The 24,737-nt window shown below is 35.0% G+C and overlaps 1 protein-coding gene across 1 annotated transcript in view; it reads left to right on the top strand.

Annotated features, from left to right (window-relative positions):
- Positions 1–10,186: 10,186 nt before the first annotated feature.
- Positions 10,187–24,737, top strand: part of LOC144372927 (uncharacterized) — a 51,931-nt gene continuing 37,380 nt past the window's right edge. Inside the window, exons 1-2 of the mRNA XM_078036126.1 lie at positions 10,187–10,208; positions 12,208–12,252. Of these exons, the coding sequence (XP_077892252.1) occupies positions 12,238–12,252 (15 nt within the window). The 5' untranslated portion in view covers positions 10,187–10,208; positions 12,208–12,237. The remainder of the gene's footprint in view (positions 10,209–12,207; positions 12,253–24,737) is intronic.

Below are 24,737 nucleotides of genomic sequence, written 5' to 3'. Positions count from 1 at the left end.
TTAAAGTGAAATTTGGATTTGTGTCTGAAGAACTTATATTCTTTAGTTTCTTTTAGTTTTACCTGTAAACACATTTAATACATTGTTGCCCAAGTGACAACATGCTTTTTAAAAATGTTAGTTAATAGCATAAGCATAAATAATTATTTCTGTTTGATTTAAAACAAAAGTGAAATAACCAACACTTGCTTTAAATATTCAGTTATATACATCACTGTGCACAGATTTGATAAAATTCATCATTTTACTCAGTTGAACTTTGATCTGCCTGCTGTCTTGATCAGCAGATGTCAGACATTGGAGACAACAGTAGACTCTTCCTGATTTGGATCTGGCAGAGAAAGCACAATCTGAAACCATCAAAGCACAAATAACAAAAATGAAGAAAATCATCTTTGCATAGGCATTAGCCTAGATTTTAACAATGAAATTCGGTTTGGCAAAACGGGGTGTTCAGTTGTGCACCCTGCCTGCTGGGATGTCTTAGGAACCGTCCTAATACTTTATTTATCCTCACTTAATCTGATTGTCCATGAAGTGCATATAAATGCCACACTGACAGTGCCCTTCCCGCCTCCGTGGTGCTTTTGTCCCAAGCCTGCAATGCTTTGTTTCCCAAATGAACCGAGAGAAAGTAGATAAGTGATGGCTCCTCCTTCCTGTGCCAGCCCAGAGTCCCTCCCAGTTGCATGGCACAAGGGAGCTCTGTGTCCATTTCTGTGGGCCATAGATATTTCCAGAGGTGCCCAAGGTCGTGATAGTGAAGGAACAGAGGGGAACATTTGCTTTCTTTTGAGGATGGTTCTGTCTTCTAGAAACAAAATCTCAGCTTTGGGGAAGGATGTTCAACCATCATTTAGAAGCATAATCAAATGGCAGAAGTTAAAAAAAAGCCCAAAAGTCAAAGTAAATAACACTGTATTCTTTCCTCATTGTATCTTTATACTTAATGATCTCTGGACTGTAAATTTGCTCTATGGTCAACTGTCTTTGCACTGTTCTGTATTAGAACCTATGTTTTATTGAACAAATTAAGAAATTTAGACCTTCGATTTCTCATCTAAAGAAAGTGGTGAGACTAAGTGACATGAGTATCCTCCCAGTTCTAAAGTCCTGTTATCCTTCTGTGTTTTATTATAAACTACAGATATATGTCCTGTGTGTGTGTGTGTGTGTGTGTGTGTGTGTGTGTCCTGCAGACAGTTAAGTGCAACAGTCATGTTAAATTTCAAAGGAATAAAAATTTTTTAATCAGTTTCTTCAAAAACTGTAATCAATTTCTCCAGTTATCATTTCTTTTAACTTTAGAATCCAACCTATTGTAGAAATACTGAAGCAAAATATGTGACTTTTTGAGTGAGCATATAATAACATTATCTAAAGTCTTTGCATTATATTTGCAAATTTAGGACAAATATACACATTTTAGGGCAAGGACAAATGGAAGTCCTCCCACAAAAATGTGTAAATATCACAAAGTTACAAACCAAGCTAATAAACTGTTAAGTGATATATGTTCTATCTTCTAACCTGTACAAACATATTTTCATAATGACATGGAAAATTCATGGAATGACATGGAAAGTTTGCCCTCCTTAAAATTCAAAGCCAGAGTGTGATGACTTGGGAAGAGCTGTGTGACAAGCTCCTAGTCTCTGGCCTGCTTCCTTTCCCTCCTACCCCTTTCACAACTATAAGACTCAGACTCTTGGATGCTCACAGGACCAAATTTCATGCACACCCCTCAAAATACCCACCTCTTTGCCCCCTCTTCCAATTAATTGTTGTGCACACCAAAGGTGTGGTTCACCTTCAGAATAATGGACCTAGGAAAGAGGCAACTCACTGTGTTTGAAGTCATTGGAGCAGAAAATTCCAGGGTCTTTAATACCCAAAGCATCATTTAAGGTTGAGGTGGTAAGGAATACAGGTGGGAATGCCCCCACCAACTCACAGATTCCTAACCTCACGAGAAACACAACCAGAGAAGAACTCTCTAAATCACAGGTCCCAAAATAGGAGCTTTCTTAATTGGGTCTAAGGGGAGTTCAAGAGTCCCTTATCTGAATGGAGCTTTAAAAAACTAGATCTGCTGTCATCACCTCCTTTGAGAAAACTTCACATGTACACATGTACATGCATCATTTTCCAAACGAAGTAAGAAATTGTCATCTTCCCTCATGCCCAGCATCTCACAACATTTGTCACATCTTATTGTAGGTGTGGGTACTTCGAATGTTGGGTAAACTGAATGTATAACAAACCAATAAATCATATACTAATATAAATGAATCAGATTCTTATTTTTCTCCCAAATGATGTCATTTCACCCCAGAGGTGGGGCTAAGCAGGATAAATATAACAGAATTACTATAAATTGTCTTTTCTTCTGCACCTTCTTACAGTTTTTTAAGTGTCATAGATTGGAATATATTTGGAATATATACATGGGCTCATGAATATGGATAGTGAAACCAAAAGACTGATTTTCATGAGGACAGTGGAAAAGTAATTGCACTAATTTCTAGTCACACTAGGTAGCTAGTTTCAAATGGGGCACAGCAGCAGATTCAGAGGAGATCTTAGAAATCACCTAAAACATAGCACATAAGTAACTTGGCTGGGGTCACAAGGTGAATAGTGGCAGAAGTATGCTAGAATCCAGCTGATTGCAGTTTTATGTGTTTTAGTCTAAATCCACACTGTCCAATATAGTATCTACTAGTGTATGTAACAGTTTTAATTTCAACTAATTTATATTAAGATTAAAATTTCACTTTCTAAAAATTGCAAGTAACCACATTTCAAGTGTTCAATAGCCTTGAGGCGAGTGGCTTCCCTATTAGGCTGAGCAGTATAGACTGTTTCCATAATTGCAAAACTTTCTATTAGACAACACTGATCTATCTAGATAGAAAATAGATCTTAGTAACATATGACTATTTATTATAGTCTTAAATTTAAGACCTTCTGTGGATCATGTAATATTTAAATTCTAGGAACCAGTGTTTCTCAACGTTGCTGATTTAAAATAGGAAAAGCACTTAATACTTTACCCAATAGAAATATTTTTTGCTGAGTGTAGTATGGGGTGATAGGCCTTTATGAACCATAAATCTCTTTCCTTTATGATACGCAAGGGAAGTGTGTGTAATTGTGGAGGGCAGAGGAGCCTGTTAATTTTTCTTTCTTTTTGGGTCATTTCCATTTGGGGGTTCAGCACTAAGAAACAATTTATTAAATATGTAGAAGGAATGAGTGAGCTAATTTCAACTGTGGATATCTGGTGAAAGGTCATATAGAGTCTCTTGTTTTGGAACCTGATCAGAACATACATTCTCAAATATTTAGATCTGTCTTTCATCGGCTAGTGGTATTTAATACTGAATATTTAGTCTTGGATTCTGGTTTTGTCAAGCAGTGAGAAAAATGTATTACCTCTTTAATTTCCTGAGTTTTAAGAGACCTCCCTTAAAAAGGCCATAGCCTCATGATTTTGAGAAATACCAATAAATGAATCATCCCTGTTTAGTATTTTTTCCCCCAGGAGAATGAGCCCGTCAGATACAGAGTCAGAAAAAAATTTGCTACTTTTGAAAAATAATTAGTCCATTAGAAATTTTTTCATCAAGTGTTCATGAATAGATGTAGTGCCATGGAACACCATCTTACTAATGAGCTCCAGGTTTTAGGCAAATTTTTTTCAAAGAAATTATGGAGCCACCTTATTGAAATAAAAGTCTCAGATTCTAAACAGAAACAATTGCCTCAAAACCAGGAGCTCTTTCCAGTGTCATACCAGGTAGAAGGATGACAGTTTGGTAAAATAATTGTGGACATCTAAAACAGGATTTTATAATTTTTACATTCATTCATGCATTGTTTTAGTTTTGCCAACAACAATTTTGTTGAGTGCTAACCTACATTCTGAAGATGTAAAATCTACTAGCCTTGGGTGAACTGAAGAAGGCTCACAAGGTGTGTGAGCTATGACCATGATCCCTGGAAGAATGAGTAACAACTTCAAATGAAGACTAACAGGGGGAGGATATGGGCTACTTGGGAAAATATAAATGATAAGTATAAATGGAGATATGGTCCATGAGGAATTGATCCAAGAGGTGTAGCTACCCCATCTCAGCACTGCCTTCACTCTTGTTTATGCTGTGTTCCTCCACAGACTGTTCAATTAAATCATTGGCCTTCACAATAAAAACATTTCAGCACAGTCTCTTATATTCAAACATTCCCAATAGTTTCTGGTTTGGCATCTCCACACACTTAAGCTATGAAATCCAATCTTGTAAAACATCTCTTGAATTCCACTCCAGACAGACATATAATAGTGGCTAGAGTTTATGTTTCTTAACCTTCCCACATCAAACATCCAAGTAGAATATAGAATTTTATGTAAGTACATCTTAAATGGTTGCTTCTTAAATCAGACATGTTTCCATTATTTGTTTCAAATTTCCTCTTAACTTTTTATAAACCAAGTTTATGTATTTTGTGATCTTATGAGGCATTTGACCAGGTTAATATCTTCAAAAAGTTGTGATTAAAATCTGTTACACAAAATCCTTAAGAAAATCTGGTACTGATGTTTTATGGCTCTGTAAGTTAGATTATACATGTTATCATTATTCCCAATGGAACCAGACTTTTAAAAAGCATTTTCTTCATTATGTCTCACTGTTATTACATCATGGAAAAATTCTTAACTCAAAAAGGAATTAATTTTAAATGGCTTAATAGTGTAGGCTATTTAAATTCTCCCCAGTACCAATGGACCACCTCTTTTTTGTTCCCTGTGTTTTTTATTACAGAAGCTAATTGTATATTCTTATATACAGCAATGACCAACAGCTTTCAGAGCTTTAGATTTTACTGTTAGCCATCAGGGACAGAACAGGAACTGTGTCCGCCCCCTACATCATTTCCTAATAGCAGGCAACCAGAACTTGCCTTAAAACATCTCCCAAGAGGCTTCCTAAAGCACGTCATTTAGAAACTTTGCATCCTGTTTAAGTAATTAATATCTCAATCAAATCTATGCTAACTTCACTAGTGTCAGAAAAAATCATTATTTTTTTCCATTCCATGACCTATCAAGCAAAAGACTTTTAAAAAATATATGTGAACTGGAAAGTACAGCCAATGCATAATGGTTGTAGAATCATCAATTTCTTAACAGCCTGCTTTGAAGATTAACTTGGATTGCTAATTCCAGATACGGTTTGCATAATGACTCTCAGAGGTTCATTAGAGACCATAGACTGATGTACACAACACTCTCAGTGTTTATGATGATGCCATGCAATGAGAATGATCTTTGCTTTACTGTTTGATTGTAGAAGCCAGAATTGAGTTTTTTTACCCACTCTTACACTAAGAAGTAAATCTGGAGGCTATTGTAATAAACCACTAGCATTAGAATAATTGAGGTAAACAAAAGAGTAAGAAGCCTTGCCATTCATATCTTGAGACACTATTGTCTTTATAAGAAAAAATCTTGAAAAATAAAAAGAAAAAAGAAAAAAAGAAAAAATCTTGACTGACTTTATTCCTTATTCTATCATTTTTATCTCCCTCCAAGTAAATCCTATTGTGCTCAGAAGCCCCTACAAGGCCATGCAAATACAATCTCCCTTCCCTCTCCATATCTAATTTACTCGTAATCTCCAGGATGTTCATTGAACCCACTTCTCATGTTCCCAGCTCTTGGCCCTTGCATTTGCTGTCCCCTTGCCTGGAGCATCCTTCCCCTTCTACATTCATGTGGCCTGCCTGACCTCTCTCAGAGCTGTCTGTTCAGGAGTCACTTTGTCACTGTGATCTTCACCAACCCTTCATTTAAAATACTTCCCATTCCCTTCCCTGTCTTTAGCACTTAACCCCCTGATTCAATTTGTTTTCATCTATCATTGTCTTTCTCCCTTCACTAGAACATGAAGTCCAGGAAGGCACGAGTTTTGTCTTATTAGTCAACATTGGCTTTCCAGTGCCTAGAGCCTTGCCTGGCAGTCAGTAGGTACTCACAAACTGTAAAGTGAATGAATAAATGAATGAGCACAATAGGATTCACTGAGCAATTAATATATGCCACTTACTATGCATAATAAAAGATGTTTGTGGTAAAGAAAGAAGTAACCAAACAATTACAATAATGTTGTTAAATTCTATGAAAAGGCCCTAACATAGGGATGCTTTGGAGAACAAAAGAAGGGAACTGAACCCCACAGGCAAGGACATTGGGCTCTGATTTATAGATTGTTGCAGGAGAGAGTATCAGATAGAAGCCCCTTATTGCAACAGGCAGCCAGAGGTGTTGGAAGCATGGCTTATGGGATGATGTACAAGTATTACCAAAGCTTCAACTCTGAGAAGCCATCAAAGGATGTTTAAGCAGAAGTATGGAACCATTAGCATTCTAGAAAGCTCACTCAGACAGCAGTGTGCAGAAAGACTGAAGGAAGCTAAAAGCAGAGTGGCCATTAGATGGCTGTCACATTAGCTAGGTGAAAGAGAGATGAGGGCTCCAACAAGAGTACAGCAGTGCAGCTGGAGAAGAGGACTGGACCAGAGAGAGAGTCTTATGTATCCAAGGGGCTCAGAGCAGGAGTAAAGAATCACTCTCAGGCCAGAGTTAACTGATATTGGGGAAGATGATCACCAACATGGGGACTATCATATTTCTTTAACTTACTTGCTCACCATGTGCTGAAAATTGTACATAATCTTTCAGAAATGGAATCTAGCAAGGGAAGGGGAAACAGGAAGGAAAATTAAGTTCACTGTATAATTCCTTACTAGTTTACAAGTTTCTATCTGAACTTTGTTTGGCCCGTTTCTCTGTGGTCTTTTATGGAAGATTGTGGAAACTCTGGTGTAAAGGTCTACATGGTGTTGGTAATTCACACTTAGAATTTTTCAGTATCTCATTTGATTTTCATCTTTTGAGTAGAATTATGTTCATAATTATGTGCATAATTCTTCAATGCAAAGTTTAAGCATTTTATATCAACCTGAAACTCTAGTGAGATGAGTATATTTTAAGATTCAAATTATAGTGGGGAATTTTTGGAGTTAAAGAAATATAGCTTAATATGTTAAGATTCTATGTGTTGCATAATTTCTAAACTTGAAACGTAGAAACTATCTAGAAAAATAAAAATTTTATTTTGAGTATTTCCACCTTATTTGGTTGTGTGCAAAGTATATGCAAATTTCAAATTTGCCTGTCAAGAAAATGTCTAAGAAAGGAGCACTTCATTGATTAATAAAAATTGACCAAGAAGATTATAGTCCTACTTTGGAAAACTACTTAATCCAAACTTGTTGAATTATGGGAATAATAATAATGGACTTATTTTAGAAATCTTAAACCACTAAAATTTTAATTTTAAGAATAATAAGAAGCATTAGTTTCATTAGTAAATAATGAATTGATGACTTACTTCATTCAGCTATTGTGCAGGCTGAAATATAAATAAGTTCAGAAAGATTAGGTCAATTAATGAATGACTCTATGGTATTTGTCCATTGCTTTATTTGTACCAGAAGCCACAAGACTAATCAAACGTAGACATCTTAACCAACTGGCAATATACTCTAATTTCAAAATAAATGTTAAGCAGGGAAATCTTATTTTGTAAGTTTAAATTTAATTATCACAACATTAGAGGTCCATAGTAGTAGTATTCATCCAAGGATACTAAAAATGCATGTAAAATCTTGCTCATTAAAATAACTGGGGTGTGTATGTTTGTGTGTATACTTACAAATGTATATCTTTGCCTTACATCCAACTCTATTTCCAGTTTCCTCTTGGAAATGGATTATATTCTCCTTGGCTTGATAGCATTTTTTCTACTAGTGAGTTCAAAACTGTATACACAGTTTTGATAGCTGAGAATGTATTCTTGGCAGCAGAATTATGACTATAAGACATGTATTCACAATTCAAAATTAATGTTAAATATTAAAAACTGTTTTTATTTTCCTAGTTTACCAAAAATAACACTAGTTTCCTAAAAGTGAATGGAACAATTATGCTTTTTTTACAATTATCCATTAATACTGCATTAAAATATAGAACTAATATAATTTTATGGATTTCAGAGCTATGATCAGTTTTTCTAAATCTCTGATTTGATGTGACCATAAGCATAAACCAAAATAGAAAATACCAGATATGCTGGCCTCTAGTTAAAATATTTGATGTAAAATTTGCTCTTATTTTCATTTTAAATAGTCCGTTCCAGGGTTATATATCCATGTAATAAAATATCGAGTTTTAGGGAATAATATTTTTTCAAGTGGCAAAGTTAGGTTTACAATGGGAAAGAAACCTTTGTGAATTGAACCTACACATTCTCAGTCTAAACATTGCATTAATGTGCTCCTTGTTATATGATTTCCTTTCTAACATCAACATTTTAAGACGTGAAATGCTCTAGAGACACTTGAGAAAATAGAATCCTAGACAATGATAAGACCCACGGCTTGTCTTCATTCTCAGATCTCCTATCACCACAACCTCTAAACTCTGTCTTTTACTCAGCATTAACATTTACTTTCCAAACAATTTACCCAAGTGAGGAAATGATTACACATGTTTATGTGCTAAGGAGAAGAAACTGGTGGAGAAGGGGAGGCTCTGATACGGATGTAGGGGAAATTGATGGAAACAGATCCCTGAGGACAGAGGCCAAGGATGTATTCCAGAGCCTACCAAATGAATTGGCCTTGCATGGGAGGCGGGAATCTTCTTTCTCTGATACCAGAGAAGGGTCCATGTGGATTGGGGTTGATGAGTGACATGATGTCAAGGGAATTTACACCTGAATTCTCTTATTTTCTCTGCAAACCTGAAACAGAGAATTTTAAATAGAAGAATTAGAATGGGTAGGGAGAGTGACCACAGGTATGTAGATAGCAAGCTCATTAAAATTTTGGTGGGTTGGTTGAGGATATCAATAGGAATATATAAAAATGGTAGTAAATGGTGAACTTTCAATAACCTAAAGCTGATTATAGGAGGAAATTATTAGTCTTACTTGTAGGATTACAAAAGATCCATGAGGAACAGTTTCACCAATGTTCCTGAACATTGTGTATTTTTAATTTTAAATAATGATGCATGACTAGTTCTTCCTCTAATGACCACCCTAGTGTTTTATTTAATGTAACTGAGTATGAATATAAGATCCTAATTAATGGAAATGTCACACATTGAAAATAAGATTGCCATTAATTAAAGTGTATTGGGCAAAAGAGCTTTTACATTAAATGATAATGTCTATAAATTCACTAAACCATACAAAAAAGTAAATATATTTTTGAAAGGACTGGAAGTATTTAATATTTTAATTTTAAAATAGACACAAAAAGTCAGAAATGTAGCTATATCTCCTTGTGTTCCTTTCCACTCTCCCAAAGCCATGCCTTGCTCTAAATAAAGCCAACAGAATCCCAACACTGACTTTGTGATTTTTAAACTGCTAAATCTCAAAACTGTCACATTTACATTTTCTGTGTAAATGTTCTCATTCATCTCACTAAACATTGTATCCCCCAACTCCCATTATAGACTAAGCGACAGTTGGCAGCATCTTTTTTTCACTTTTCAGGTACAAACTGCGTACCACAGTTGACCTTGGCCTCCCCTAGTCTGTAAACAAGTTTTTGTGCAGGTCAATTGACCACATTTCCTCTGAGAAAGAATAGAACAAAGTATGTTTCTTTGTAAGCTATTTAATTATTTCCTTTGCAAATCTGCTTACTGAAGTTTTGCAGATGCAGAATTCACATAATGTCCATTAGTTGGGGAAATGCATTGCATTGTAACAGCTTCTAGCAACAATACCTGCAGCCCTCTAAATGAGATTGATATGATAGATCTGCAAGTATTTGAAGAAACAGAGTCACTGGAAAAGCAAATGTTCTTTTTTTTCTTTCCCTGGAGAAACAATCAGAGCCCTATTGCATATGCTGAATGTTCTTCAAAAAAGAATAAAATGGGAAAAAATACCTATCTGTACTTCCAACTGAAAATTTTCCTTGAGCATCACTGTATTTCAGTAGAGCAAAGAGAACCTACAGAATAGGACAGATTTAATTAGTCATCTAAGCTTGAATGGCTATAGTGTTATGTTGATTAAATTATATTTCTTTTTCAGGGTCCTCTGGGGCCTACAGGACAAAAGGTAGAGTATACAACAATGCTGTGGAAGTAATTATATTCCCATTGCCTAATGGTCTGCAAGAGAGATGGACAGAATTAGCTACTGTAAAGCCATGCTGAAGCAGTCTGGTTTGTACATTCTGTTTTCTAAAAAAAATTCATACAGAGTAGCATTAGATTTCTAATCAACTCCATTGTAGGAAATTCTGAAAATCCACAGCAGACCATTGTTAAGCTGTCTGCTGAAAGTGTCGGTTATTAAATTTTTAATTCAAATACTGTTTAAACAATGTGACAAAATTTAAAATGCAAAAGATCGAATGACATTACAAATTGAATGCATGGTCTTGCTCTAATATGTAATAGCCAAAGAGCCACAGAACTGCCCAGGACGAAAAATGTGTTTGTTGCTGCATTTCAGGGGTCCACTAAGTATCCTCCTTTGCCAGGGTAACTGAAAAAGTGACTTCCTGATTGTCATTTCAGTGTCATCCACAGTCATCCAAATTGACCATTACATTCTCCTGGGGGAGAATCTAGGGTTTCTAAAATTACACCAGTACCACAGAGGTAAATATGTCACTAGCAGGAAGAAGGCTCTTTGCAAACAAAATAGAAGGAAGTCTCCCATTCCCCACTAACCTCCCCTCCTGCAGAGGGGAAAAAGGGATAGTTAACCTGCAGAAAACTAAAGAAAACCATTTTATTATAACAGGTGGAAAAGTGATTATTCTTTATCTTTGGAATCCATCAAAGATAGAGACTTTTTATCCCTCAAGCACTGCGCATGTGGCATCTGTTGAAACATAATCCTACAAATCAAGTAAAAGCCAATGAGTGGTGAGACAACTTGAGTATAGGAACACTTTGTCTCTCTCAATAATGTCTCTATTAAGCATGGTGTGAAATTGTAAAGCTACCCTAATCCACATTCGACCAGGATAAAATTACTGCTTCAGCCTTCTGGAAGTACTTTAATGACCCACCCCATATAATCATTGAATGAACCAAGGAATTTACCATCTTAATTTGTTTTGCATATAATTCCTTTTCTGAGGGGGAAAGGGTAGGTTGATTTTTAGAACAGGTTTTGGTGGGTCATTACTATTAAAAAAATTTCCCATTATTATTAAAGAAATTTAATATACATCTACAAAAAAGAAAATCTGTTTTCTAGTTCTAGACAAAGAATAAGCACATTGTATTTTAAAATGATTTCTCCAGAGCCTAAAAGGGAGGTGTAAGGGAGGGAAATGACATCACTGTTTGCTAATGCTTCTGTGTCCACTTAAATGACTTAGATTTTCTTGAGTCAAATTAGCTTTCCTACTCTCAGTGCACCCCATCTATGCCCAACCATCCATACTTACCCAAGTATGAATGTGTGCACTTGCATGCACACACATCTTAAAATGTTTTGTGCAGAAGTTATTTTTTTTCCTGATCAGTGTATAACATTTATGATATTTTTTGAGTCCACTCAAAATTTGGGTGGCATAAACATACTACCTGAGTCCAACGGGAAAATACTCCAAATACAAAAATCTTGAGTTTACAACATGAGTACTTTATTTAGGAGTACATCAAACAGTTGTTATTTTAATATATTTTTATGTTATTTACACTCTTGAAATTCAAGAATTACTGCTAGTGTAAGGCTTTTTTCAGATGGAACAAAGGCTATTTATTTCTTAACAACAAAATTTAAAGCCATATAACTTTCTGATGGATATGGACCTCAATTTATGACATGAAATTCTTTAAAATCATATTAGGGTTAAGTGGATATTTGGAAACAAGTTTAAATTTTAACTTGAGTTTTTTAGAAAGCTTGAAGACTACCTATGTTATATATTTTCAGACAGTAAATACAATCTGAAAAAAACATAATCTTATAATTTTTTGCACATAAGTTCTGTGCTGTTTTACCAAAGTAAAGTTATGACTGACATAACTAACATAATATAAATTTAGAATTGAAATATTGTGTGATTATGAAACTTAATCATAAATCTTCTTAGGGTTCCATTGGCGCACCTGGAATCCCAGGAATGAATAGACAAAAGGTGAGTTCCCTTGAATATTTAATTTCTTTTATAAGTTTGAGAGCATTCAAATCACAAAATTATTCTAGTGAATGAGTTAACAATAAGTTTTTGGGCTTATAAAAGGACTACATATACTTCTGAAGTATGGGAAAGTATGGTACAAATGATCAAATCTGTGTCATTTTAAAAAAATGCACTAGTCAGAAACTGAAAAATTTCCATTGTAAGTATTTTGAATGCCAGTTTGATCAGTTATATGTATGATACAGCTATATCTTTTTCATAAATATAAATGGTTTAGGGAAATGCCAAATTTAACATTTTTCTTGAAGAACAAAGTATGCTCTAGTTTATTCTAGTCATGGTTAAACTAGGTACTGTTTCTGGGTTAACAAAAGTTATTTTTACAGAGGGAACCTATAAAACCTTCTGAATCCAGAAGCAAGCTTTTTTAATTGTTGAACAGAATTAGGGTTAAATACACTTGCCATTCTCATATTAACACTTTTGTGGTACTGTTAATAGTGAGGGAGAATAATAAAGTAAAACCAGAACTTCACAACTCCACATACCCATATTTCCATGCCTCAGTGTATTTATTCCTTCCACATATTTACTGGTGGACAGAGCATCTAGCGTTATCCCATGGATAAGTCTGATATTCTGTGCTCCCCAGCAGTCCTGACTGGCTCTGCAATCTGGAACCTCTACAGAGACCAGGAAAGCCACTGTGAGAGCTGACAAAGCCCATGGCTGGGCTCGTCTACCAGAAGGCAGGATGCAGAGTTAGGGACTTTCCTGTCCCCCTCAGAGATCTGAGACTGGGCTTTAGAAATCCTGTGACTCATCTGCTTGTATTCCCAGAATATTTTAAATCCATGTGCCCTGGACCAAACTCTGAAAGTATAAGGAGGCCAGCCTTTGCAGAGAGACTAAGATGCCTCATAATCCTTTCCATCTTTTCTCCATCTTGGCTTCTCTATCAGAACCTGCAAAGTGGCTAAAAGCATGATTGTGCTACTTAGAGGTGATGTGAATTTGACCAAGTCCTTAAAGTTTCTGGCCTCAGTTTCTCTTCTGGAAGAGAGAGACAGTAGCAGTTCCTTCCCAATAAGGTCAATGTAAGGAATAGACATGAAGCCCTTACATTACTGTTTGCTAATACTAGTAAAATTTCCCTTCATTTTATTTTAGTGAAATTCTGGAAATTTGATGAATCTGTGTTTAGTAAAGACTCTCCTTCGGAATTACTCACCTCTCGAGTGAAATTAATGTTCTTGACCAAGGCTTATGACACCCTTAGGCCATAAACCAAGCATGCAGCACTCATTCACGGCTAGCTAACTATGCCGCAGCTCCATTTTCTACTTCGTAAAATGCATGTCCCTTTGCTTTACAAATTCTGGTAAGGACAGAAGATTAACTTTCTGGCATTGCAGGTCATGAAGGAAAACAAACACAATTTGTAAGTTTGTCCTTTTTAGGATCAATTTGAAAAATTATATAACTCGAAATGTTTTTTAACATTGGTGAAACCCAAAACTTGTGTGCCTAAGGTTAATGTTTTGCTTTGTCTTCTTTGTTTCTTTTTCTTTTCCAACAATCATGAAAATTTATAGAAACCTTTAACCTGAAACAAAACAACTTTAAAGCTGTCACATGGACTCTTTTGAAGACGGCATATTCTTTATTTTTGCAAGGAAATATGCAATTTCCTTAGCAAGAGAAAGGAGTGTGACATTTTCTTGTCCTAGTCATCAAGTTTAAATTATATTTCAAGGAATGAGACAGTTAATATTTGCAGTTTTATGTTTTGTTATACATCCTTGTGGCATTCGCAATGTGTTTTCTCTAAAACCTAGAGAAACCAAATGTTTTCACACTTTTATGAAGGTCTCAGCAAAATGTAGTTTGAGTTTGTTTTTTCTGCTTCATCAATCTCGACATAAAACTCTGTATATGGAACTTCTGTTCATCCTACTTATTATTTAACAATGGAATAGCTGTTATGTTGTCTTTAGGAAAAGAAGGTGCAAACATGAGTTTCCTTCACTGAGATGGCTGGTCATTTAGACAGTGAAGACAAGGTTGGCAGTTCTATAATAATTCTTGAACTTCTAAAAGTGCTTTTCTAAAAGAGAGAGCTTATAATGACATAATAATTTTTAAAAAGCACTCCATGTCCTTAAACTGTCTTGAGAGAACATTTTCTTCCACATTATAGATTCACTTTTTCTGAAGAAATACTTTTGATGCCCAGAAAATCATTTTCAAACAATCCTTAAGAGAGGGTTATCATTTCTAAGCCATGAAATATGGCAAACAACAACCAGGAAATTTAAAAAAAAAATTTTCTCTTGTGTTTGAAAAACAAAGGAAAAGTAAATTATTCTAATATAATATTTTGTTTTCTACAAGGCATTTTTTTATCCGTCATTCAGATTGACAAAATTGGTAATTAGCCTTGGTCACTAATTTGATGGTGATTTTTTTTACACTTATTTTCCTCTATTAGTCACCTTACTTGCTAATCAGAATGTTAGTTCTTTGTAATGGTTTTCTAATTCTTTAGATTGTGCTAGGGAAAAAAAGACTTGCAGGAACCCAGCACTAAATTCTAATCTAGTTCCTTCTAGCATCCCAACCTACACTAGTTACTAAGCATCCTTCGGTGAAAAGCAGGAGGCTGGTGAGGTGTAGAGGAAAGAACATGGCCTCCCAGTCAAAGACAGGGTGCTTGTGTTTAAAAAAGTCCTTGCCTAGGCAAGATACAGACCTGTTTTAGTCTCCAGTATAAAATGTAGAGATGGACCTTGGTTTGCTAGACTAAGTGTCTAAAGTGAACCTTATATAAGAGATGCTCAGTAAATTTTGAAAAGCATTGATAGTAGAACCATCATGCTTTAAAATCTCTGCAGCCAGGTATGGTGGCCCTGCCTATAACACAGCTACTCAGGAGGCTGAGGCAGGAGGATCACAAATTTGAGGCCAGGCTGGGCAACTTAATGAGACCCTATCTCAAAATAAAATTTTAGAAAGTGGGTAGGGATGTAGTTCAGTGGCACAGTGCCCCTGGATTCAGTCCCCAGTACAATGAGGAGGGGGTGGGGCAGAGGGGAGAAAGGTAAAGCTACATTCCCAGCCCATTTTATTATTTTTTATAATTCTCACAGTTAAAGGTATATCAACATTTTATTTATGTTCATATACACAAATGTACACGTGGCAAGATGTGTCTATGTGTATGCGTATGTCAGAATATTATTTTTTATTAGCTACACATGACATTACAATGATCTTGGCAATTCATACATTTGAATCAATTGGGGTATAATTTCTCATTTTTCTGTCAGAATATTTTAAATCCTTCAGATAACATGGAGAAGCATGGACTGTTTAAAATGATGTTATGATAAACCATTTTTTTAATTAATTTTTTATTTTAAATGACAATAGAATGCATTACAGTTCTTATTACACATATAGAGCACAATTTTTCATATCTCTATAAAGTATAGTCATACCATTTTGTGTCTTTATACATGTACTTTGGACAATAATATCTATCACATTCCACCAACATTTCTAACCTCATGCCCTCTCCTTTACCCTCCCACCCCTCTGCCCTATCTAAAGTTTGTCTATTCCTCCCATGATCCGCCTCCCTACCCCACTATGAATCAGCCTCCTTATATCAGAGAAAACATTCAGCATTTGTTTTAGGGGGGATTAGCTAACTTCATTTAGCATTATCTTCTCCAACTCCATTCATTTACCTGCAAATACCATGATTTTATTCTCTTTTACTGCGAGCAATATTCCATTGTGTATATATGCCACATTTTTTAAATCCATTCATCTACTGAAGGGCATCTAGGTTGGTTCCACAGTTTAGCTAGTGTGAATTGTGCTGCTGTAAACATTGATGTGACTGTGTCCCTGTAGTATGCTGTTTTTAATTCCTTTGGGTATATACCAAGGAGGGGGATAGCTGGGTCAAATGGTGGTTCTATTCCCTGTTTTCCAAGGAATCTCCATACTGCTTTCCATATAGGCTAGACCAATTTGCAGTCCCCCCATCAATGTATGAGTGTGCCTTTGTGCCCACATTCTTGCCAACATTTATTGTTATTTGTCTTTAATAGCTACCATTCTGACTGGAGTGAAATGAAATCTTATAGTGGTTTTGATTTGCATTTCTCTAATTGCTAGTGATGATGAACAGTTTTTAATATATTTTTATATCGATTGGTTGTATATCATCTTGTGAGAAATGTCTGTTCATGTCCTTCACCCATTTATTGATTGGGTTATTTGGTTTTTTTTTTTTTTTTTTTTTTTGGTGTTTAGCTTTTTGAGTTCTTTATATACCCTAGAGATTAGTGCTCTATCTGATGTGTGAGTGGTAAAAATTTGCTCCCAGAATGTAGGCTCTCTTTTCACCTCAGAGATTGTTTCTTTTGCTGAGAAGAATCTTTTTAGTTGGAGTCCATCCCATTTATTAATCCTTGATTTTAATTCTTGCGTCAAAGGAGTCTTATTAAGGAAGTTGAGGCCTAATCCCACATGATGGAGATTAGGGCCTACTTTTTCTTCTGTTAGACACAAGGTCTCTGGTTGCATTTCTAGGTCCTTGATCCATTTTGAGTTGAGTTTTGTGCATGGTGAGAAATAGGGGTTTAATTTCATTTTGTTGTGTATGGATTTCCAGTTTTCCCAGCACCATTTGTTGAAGAGGCTCTTTTCTCCAATGCATATTTTTTGGTGCCTTTATCTAATATAAGATCATTGTAATTATGTGGGTTAGTCTTTGTGTCCTCTATTCTGTACCATTGCTCTACCAGTCTGTTTTGGTGCCAATACCATGCTTTTTTGTTACTATTCCTCTGTAGTATAGTTTAAGGTCTGGTATAGTGATGCCCCCTGCTTCACCCTTCTTGCTGGGGATTGCTTTAGCTATTCTGGGTCTCTTATTTTTCCAGATGAATTTCATGACTGATTTTTCTATTTCTATGAGGAATGTCATTGGGATTTTGATCAAAATTGCATTAAATCTATATAGTACTTTTGGAAGTATGGTCATTTTGATAATATTAATTTTGCCTATTCAAGAGCTAGGGATAGATCTTCTTTCCCTTCTAAGGACTTCTTTTATTTCTTTCTTTAGGGCTCTGTAATTTTCATTATATAGATCCATCACCTATTTTAAGTTGATTCCCAGTATTTTTTTTTTTTTTTGGCTATTGTAAATGGGATAGTTTTTTTTTTATCCCTTTCTGAGGATTTGTCACTGATATACAGAAATGCCTTTGATTTATGGATGTTGATCTTATATCCTGCTACTTTGCTGAATTTATTTACTAGTTCTAGAAATTTTCTGGTAGAACTTTTAGGGTCTTCTAGGTATAGAATCATATCATCAGCAAATAATGCCAAATTGAGGGTTTTTTTTGCCTCTGTGTATCCCTTTAATTTCTTTCATCTGTCTAATTGCTCTGGTCAGTGTTTCAAGAACTATGCTACATAGAAGTGGTGAAAGAGGGCATCCTTATCTTGTTCCAGTTTTTACCTTCAATTTTTCTCCATTTAGAATGAAATTGGCCTGGGAATTAGCATAGGTAGCCTTTATGATGTTGATATATGTTCCTATTATCCCTAATTTTTCTAGTGTTTTGAATATGAAGGGGTGCTACATTTTGTCAGATGCTTTTTTCTATGTCTGTTGAGATGATTATATGATTCTTATCTTTAAGTCTATTAATGTGATGAATTACATCTATTGATTTTCATGTGTTGAACGAACCTTGCATCCCTAGGATGAATCCCACTTGATCATGGTGCACAATCTTTTTGATATGTTTTTATATTCAATTTGCCAGAATTTTATTGAGAATTTTTGCATTTATGTTCATTAGAGGTACTGGTCTGAAGTTTTCGGGTTTTTTGATGTGTCTTTGCCTGGTTTTGGAATCAGGGTGATATTGGCCTCATAGAATGAGTTTGGAAGTGCTGCCTCTTTTTTTATTTCCTGAAATAAATTGAAGAGTATTGGTATTAGTTCTTCTTTAAAAGTCTTGTAGGACTCAGCTGTGTATCCATCTGGTACTGGGCTTTTCTTGGTGGTAGACTTCTGATGGTATCTTCTATTTCGTCACTTGTTTAAATTATGTATATCATCCTGATTCAAATTGTTTTACTCTAGAAATTTGTTGATGCCTTCGATATTTTCTACTTTATTGGAGTACAAGTTTTCAAAATAATTTCTAATTATCTTCTGTATTTCTGTAGTGTCTGTCGTGATATTTCCTTTTTCATCACATATGTTAGTAATTTGAATTTCCTCTCTCCTTCTCTTCATTAGCATGGCTAAGAGGCTATCAATTTTATTTATTTTTTCAAAGAACCAACTTTTTGTTCTGTCAGTTTTTTCAATTGTTTCTTTTGTTTCAATTTCATTGATTTCAGCTCTGATTTTAATTATTTCTTGTCTTCTCTTCTTTTTGTGTTGATTTGTTCTTCTTTTTTTAGGGCTTTGAGATGTAAGTCATTTATTTGTTGACTTTTTCTTCTTTTAAGGAATTAACTTCATGCAATAAACTTTCCTCTTTGAACTGCTTTAATACTGCCCGAGAGATTTCGATATGTTGTATCTGTGTTCTGAGTCACCTCTAAAAATTTTTTAATCTCCCCCCTTGATGTCTTCTGTAACCCATTGTCCATTCAGTAGCATATTATTTAGTCTCCAGGTGTTAGAGTGTATTTTATTTCTTATTTTATCATTGATTTCTAATTTCATTTCATTATGATCTGATAGAATTAAGGGTAGTATCTCTACTTTTTTATATTTGCTAAAAGTTTCTTTGTGGCATAGTATATGGTTTATTTTAGAGAAGGATCCATGTGCTGCTGAGAAGAAAGTGTATTCTCTCATTGGAGGTTGAAATATTCTATATATGTCAGTTAAGTCTAAGTTATTGATTGTATTATTGAGTTCTATAGTTTCTTTGTTCAGCTTTTGTTTGGAAGATCTATATAGTGATAAAAGAGGTGTGTTAAAGTCACCCAAAATTATTGGGTTCTAGTCTATTTGACTCTTAAACTTGAGAAGAGTTTATTTGATGAACATAGATGCTCCATTGTTAAGGGAGTATATATTTATAATTGTTAAGTCTTATTGATGTATGATTCCCTTGAGCAGTATGTAGTGTCCTTCTTTCTCCTTTTTTATTGACTTTAGCTTGAAGTCTACTTTATTTGATGTGAAGATGGAAATCCTTGCTTGCCTCTGCCATCTATGTGAGTGGTTTGATTTTTCCCAACCCTTCACCTTCATTCTTTGGATGTCTTTTCCTATGAGATAAGTCTCTTGGAGGCAGCATATTGTTGGGTCTTTTTTTTTGGGGGGGGGTGGGGGATCCAATCTTCTTGTCTATGTCTATTGATTGGTGAGTTTAGGTCATTAACATTCAAGGTTGTTAATTGAGACATGATTTGTATTCCCAGCTATTTTTGTTTATTTTTGGTATTTAATGTGTGTTGGTTTCTCCTCTGATGAGATTTTCCTTAGTTTAATACCTCCTTCTGCTGATTTTCATTATTGTTTTTCATTTCCTCTCTGTGGAATATTTTGCTGAGGATGTTGTATGGTGCAGGCTTCCTAGTTGTAAATTCTTTTAACTTTTCTTTATCATGGAAAGTTTTTATTTCATCATCAAATCTAAAGCTTAGTTTTTCTAGATATAAGAATCTTGGTTGGCATCCATTTTCTTTCAGAGCTTGGTATATGTTGTTGCATGATCTCTTGGCTTTGAGGGTCTGGGTTGAAAAATCTGCTGAAATACAAATTGGCCTCCCCCATATATGTTCTGATTCCTCTTTCTTGTGTCTTTAAGATTCTATCCTTATTCTGTATGCTAGGCATTTTCATTATAATGTGCCTTGGTGTAGATCTGTGGTAATTTTGTACATTTGGTGTCCTGTTTTTGGTTTTCCAATTCATTCTTCATGCTTGGGAAATTTTCTGATATTATCTCTTTGAAGAGATTGTGCATTCCTTTGGTTTGAAACTCTGTGCCTTCCTCTATCCCAGTAACTCTTATATTTGGTCTTTTGATGCTGTCCCATAATTCTTGGATGTTCTGTTCATGGTTTCTTACTATGTTCACGTGTGATCAACTTTATTTTCCAGATTGTATACTTTGTCTTCATTATCTGACATTCCGTCTTCCAAGTGATCTAGTCTGTTGATTATGCTTTCTATTGAGTTTTTTTCTTTGATTTATTATATCCTTCATATCAAGGATTTTTGACTATTTTTTTCAGAGTCTCTAGCTCCCTCTTGAAGTAATCTTTTGCTACCTGTATTTGCTCTCTTATCTCTTTGTTGGAGTGATCATTTTTGCTTGTATTTGCTCATTTAGGTCATTCTTTAATTCACAGATCATTTTAATTATGAACCATCTGAACTCCTTCTCTGACATTTCATCAACTTCACTGTCTGTAGGTTCAGTTATTATTGTATCCTTGTTTGTTTGGGAGCACTTTCCTCTCTTGTTTTTTCATGTTGTCCATGTGTCTTCCTTTCTTGTGGCATGGATCTGAGATAATACAGTTTCTTCCCTATATTCTTGTAATACTTGTGCAGATTGTCAGTACCTCACCTTGATGTTAGGTTTCCAGACTCTGCTGGTGTTCCTCAATGTATGCTACTGCAACTAAAGGTGGTGGCTGCAATAGCCAAGGTAACTCTAGATAATAGTTAAAGTGCCCCAAGATGGAAACAATGGCTTACAGAGATGGGGCTGAAAGGATGAGCCTCATACTCTCTTTGGGATGCCTGCTCTAAGATTCAGCTGCTTCTAGGCCCTGTTTGTTGTCAAAAGTTAGTGGCTACTGCATAGGGAAGGCTATGGTAGTGACTGCAGAGTCCCAAGATGGAAGTGGGTTAGGCTTAGGCTCCCAGGTAGGGAGTGTAGTGAACTCAGATCTATCCTGGACCTGGGTCCTGCACAAGTGGTTGTGGACGGATCTGGGCTGGGCCTAGGCTCCCGTGCTGGTCAGAAGAGGCGGTCCTGTGATAGAACCACTTTCAAACTGAAGAATCCTTTGGCGGAATTTAAAGAATTTTCTACAATTTTTTTGGTATATTTATATATCAATTCTTTATAAAAAAATCTAATCTCTGAATGGGTGTTATTTACAACCTTTAATTTTTCGACTCTTTTCTCATCTTAATCATTTTTTCATCTTAATCATCATAATGACAATTTATTTCAATAGCAATCAATGACCAGTCTTGGTGCACGTGCCATGCAAGAAAAGAGGTAGAGACAGATAAACAGCCCATAAAAAGTCAAGCCCATGCTCCTCTGAGTTCATATCCTCATCTCCTTTTAAAGAGAAAAAATAATGAAGATAACATCAAAGATCTTCAGGATTAAAAATATATATATTTTTTGCCTAAGCACACTAGAATTTTTTGAGGCCTGGGTCATAAGGGATATTTTTTTTCCAAAGCAAAATGATAAGTATTTCATAATCCTGTTTCAGAATTTATTATTGTCTTTAAAACTTCAAAATTCATTTAAATTAAAAATTGATATTAGTGTGTCACCTATGACTCTATCCTAGCTAGCTATGTGATTTTTAAGGAGCATTAAATTTTAATTAGCTTATAGTTGTGGTATTTGGAATTCCTTCCATCTCTTACACATGAGTATCACAGTTCTTCCCTGACATTAATCTTCACAGCATACTTCTAATGGCACTTTTATTGTAAGTATATTTAGAGAGCCGATAAATTGAGCCTCTAAGACTTCCAAAGGTCAAACCATTGATTCAAGCTGCACAGTGAGATATACAGTGAACCCGATATCTTTTATTCCTGGTTCATTCGCTGTAACCACTAAACATATGGTTTTTTTCCTTTGCTACCTTGACTCCATCATTTTAAGAGTCTGAATTAAATTCCTGAAGGATTTCAATGTGTTGTGGTCTGTTTGTCTTCTGGCTAGTTCACCTAAAATTTTCCTGTAGCACAATTTACACATATTACCCCGTATATTTATGATTTTCTGATGCTAAATCTTAAGAAAAGATATTAAGAGCAAAATAAGTGACTGATTTCTGATTACAGATTAGTTAATGGTTCAGGGAAAGAATCTTACAATAATTCAGTTCTTCTATGGGTTAGAGGTGGGAATTAGATTATATTTATTAAATTTCCTGCTGTCTACAATCAGCAATTATTTAGATTAGAATTCTGAGAATATGGGACTGCTCTTCTGCTAGTAGCTATAGTCATAGGACGCCTCCTTTTTACTTAAAGAACACCATCATTTTCCTTTTACAGAGCATTTTATAAAGTCAAATCACTTTAACCCTGAGTGTGGACCGGGTATTCTCAGGCTCGCCCTGCTCTCGAAGTGACTTTGCACTCCATTTCACTTGTTTCAATGGAATAAAAGATAGTTCTGTTCTTTAAGTAATAAATTTTAAGTTCCTTTAGAAGGGAATAAAAAGTTAATTGAAAGAAGTTTTTAATGCTGGCTGGAAATAAATCGATTATGGTCATATATTCTTCAAACCACTTCCCCCTTGGTTCACTTCAGCATATTTCAATGAAACTCAGAACTAGTTATCATTCTAGTAAATGAAAATATTGGGAGAGAGGAGAATAAAAATCAAAGGAATTGGGGTTGGGAAAAAGGAGTGTAAGAAGTGAAGCTCTTCACAAGCCATTGCAGGACAAAGAAGCCACCAAGTGGAAGTATTTGAATGAATCAAATCATGAAGTTTATTTATTTGCCATTTTAATTTAAAAGCCACTATATTTTAATAGAAGAGCATACAGAAATATTCACTTATTAGTTCTTAGTAAATTACATCTGTAATTTGGAAAAGCTTATGCCCCTAGATTCCCTTACATATGTCCATTGGTTCACATATTGATGCTTCAGTCATTCATTCAACAGTGATTTATTCAAACTTTACAAAGTGCCAGGCACCGACTGAGTACCAAAGTTAAAGCTGTGTCCACTGTCATGGAATTTCCAGGCTAAGGGGAATAAGAACATTTATTAAACAATATGCTGAAAGTATGTTAAGTTGCAATGCTGTTAAGTAGTATGCAAGAGGAGCATAGGGCAGTCTGGCCTCTGAAAGACAAAGAGAGCTTCCTGGAATAGATGACTTTAAGTGAGAATTAAAATCTGACAAATGTTGTCAAGGGAAAGAATAACCATGACTATGTTGTAATACACACAAATTACAGAGAACCTTGGTCTTAGAATTCTGTTCTAAAACACCATAGTACTAATCACTATGGGGTTTTAAAATTTATCATGGATAACCAATACTCCAAATTTTATACCACTAAACTGTTAAATAATATAAGCCACAAAACCAGTTTTTGTATCATTAGATCTAATTTCTAATATCAATTTAGAATTTGAAATTTTATTAAAAATAAAACTGCATTGAGATAGTTTATTGTTATAATCATAACATAGTAACATCTACCAGGTTTCATTTATTTGACCTCTGGTCACAATGCCAAGGGGCCAACCATTATCTAACTGTAAAACAGCATGGATGCTAAACATGGTGGTTCTCACCTGTAACCCCAGCAATTTAGGAGGCTGATGTAGGATGTTCATAAGTTTGAGACCAGCTTGGCAAATTAGCAAAATCCTGTCTCTAAATAAAAAATAAAAAGGACTAGCATGTAGTCCAGTGGTAAAACTACTCTGGGTTCAATCCCCAGTGCCCCAAAGAAAACAAATAAAACAACACAGCATTGTTGAGGTTAATTTATAAGAAATTAAATTTTTTTCAGGATTATCTTCTGTTCCTTGCCTAGTGCAGAGAACAGAAGTTGTATAAAATAATTACTAGTGGGACATAGTTACACACCTATAATCCCAGAGGATCAGGAGCCTAGAGCAGAAGGATGACAAGTTCAAAGCCAGCCTCAGCAACTTAGGGAGACCTAAATAAAAAATAAAAAGGATTGCAGGGGCGGCAAGGGGAGGTATGTGGCTTAGTGGTTAAGCACCCCCAGGGTTCAATCCCTTGTACCAAAAAATAAAATAATTACTAAAATTCACTCAGCACTTACTAGCTGCCAGATTCTATTCTAAGGATTCTGTGCACACTAACTCACACAGTTCATAGCAATCCTATGGAGTAAATGCTGTGATTATTTCCATTTTATTAATGAGAAAATAGAGCTACAAAAGCACAAATTTTCTCCCCAGAGTCACCCAGGTGTTATGACTGAATAGCCTTCAAAGCCAGAAATTCTGCTTGTAATGCATAATAGTAGTTAAGAATGTAGATTTGTAAAATCACATTGATTGGTACAATTATAATATTTTTATTTTACATTATTGACACAACTATTATGTTACATAATTGATATATTATGTTATTTTATAGTTTTAGACATTTGTGATTCTTAAATATTGGTAGTTTTTAACAAAGCATGATGAAAGTCTGGTTAC

Source organism: Ictidomys tridecemlineatus, unplaced genomic scaffold (assembly GCF_052094955.1).
Source record: "Ictidomys tridecemlineatus isolate mIctTri1 unplaced genomic scaffold, mIctTri1.hap1 Scaffold_191, whole genome shotgun sequence".
NCBI classification, from domain to species: Eukaryota; Metazoa; Chordata; class Mammalia; order Rodentia; family Sciuridae; genus Ictidomys; species Ictidomys tridecemlineatus.
This window is presented reverse-complemented; position numbering and strand designations above follow the sequence as displayed.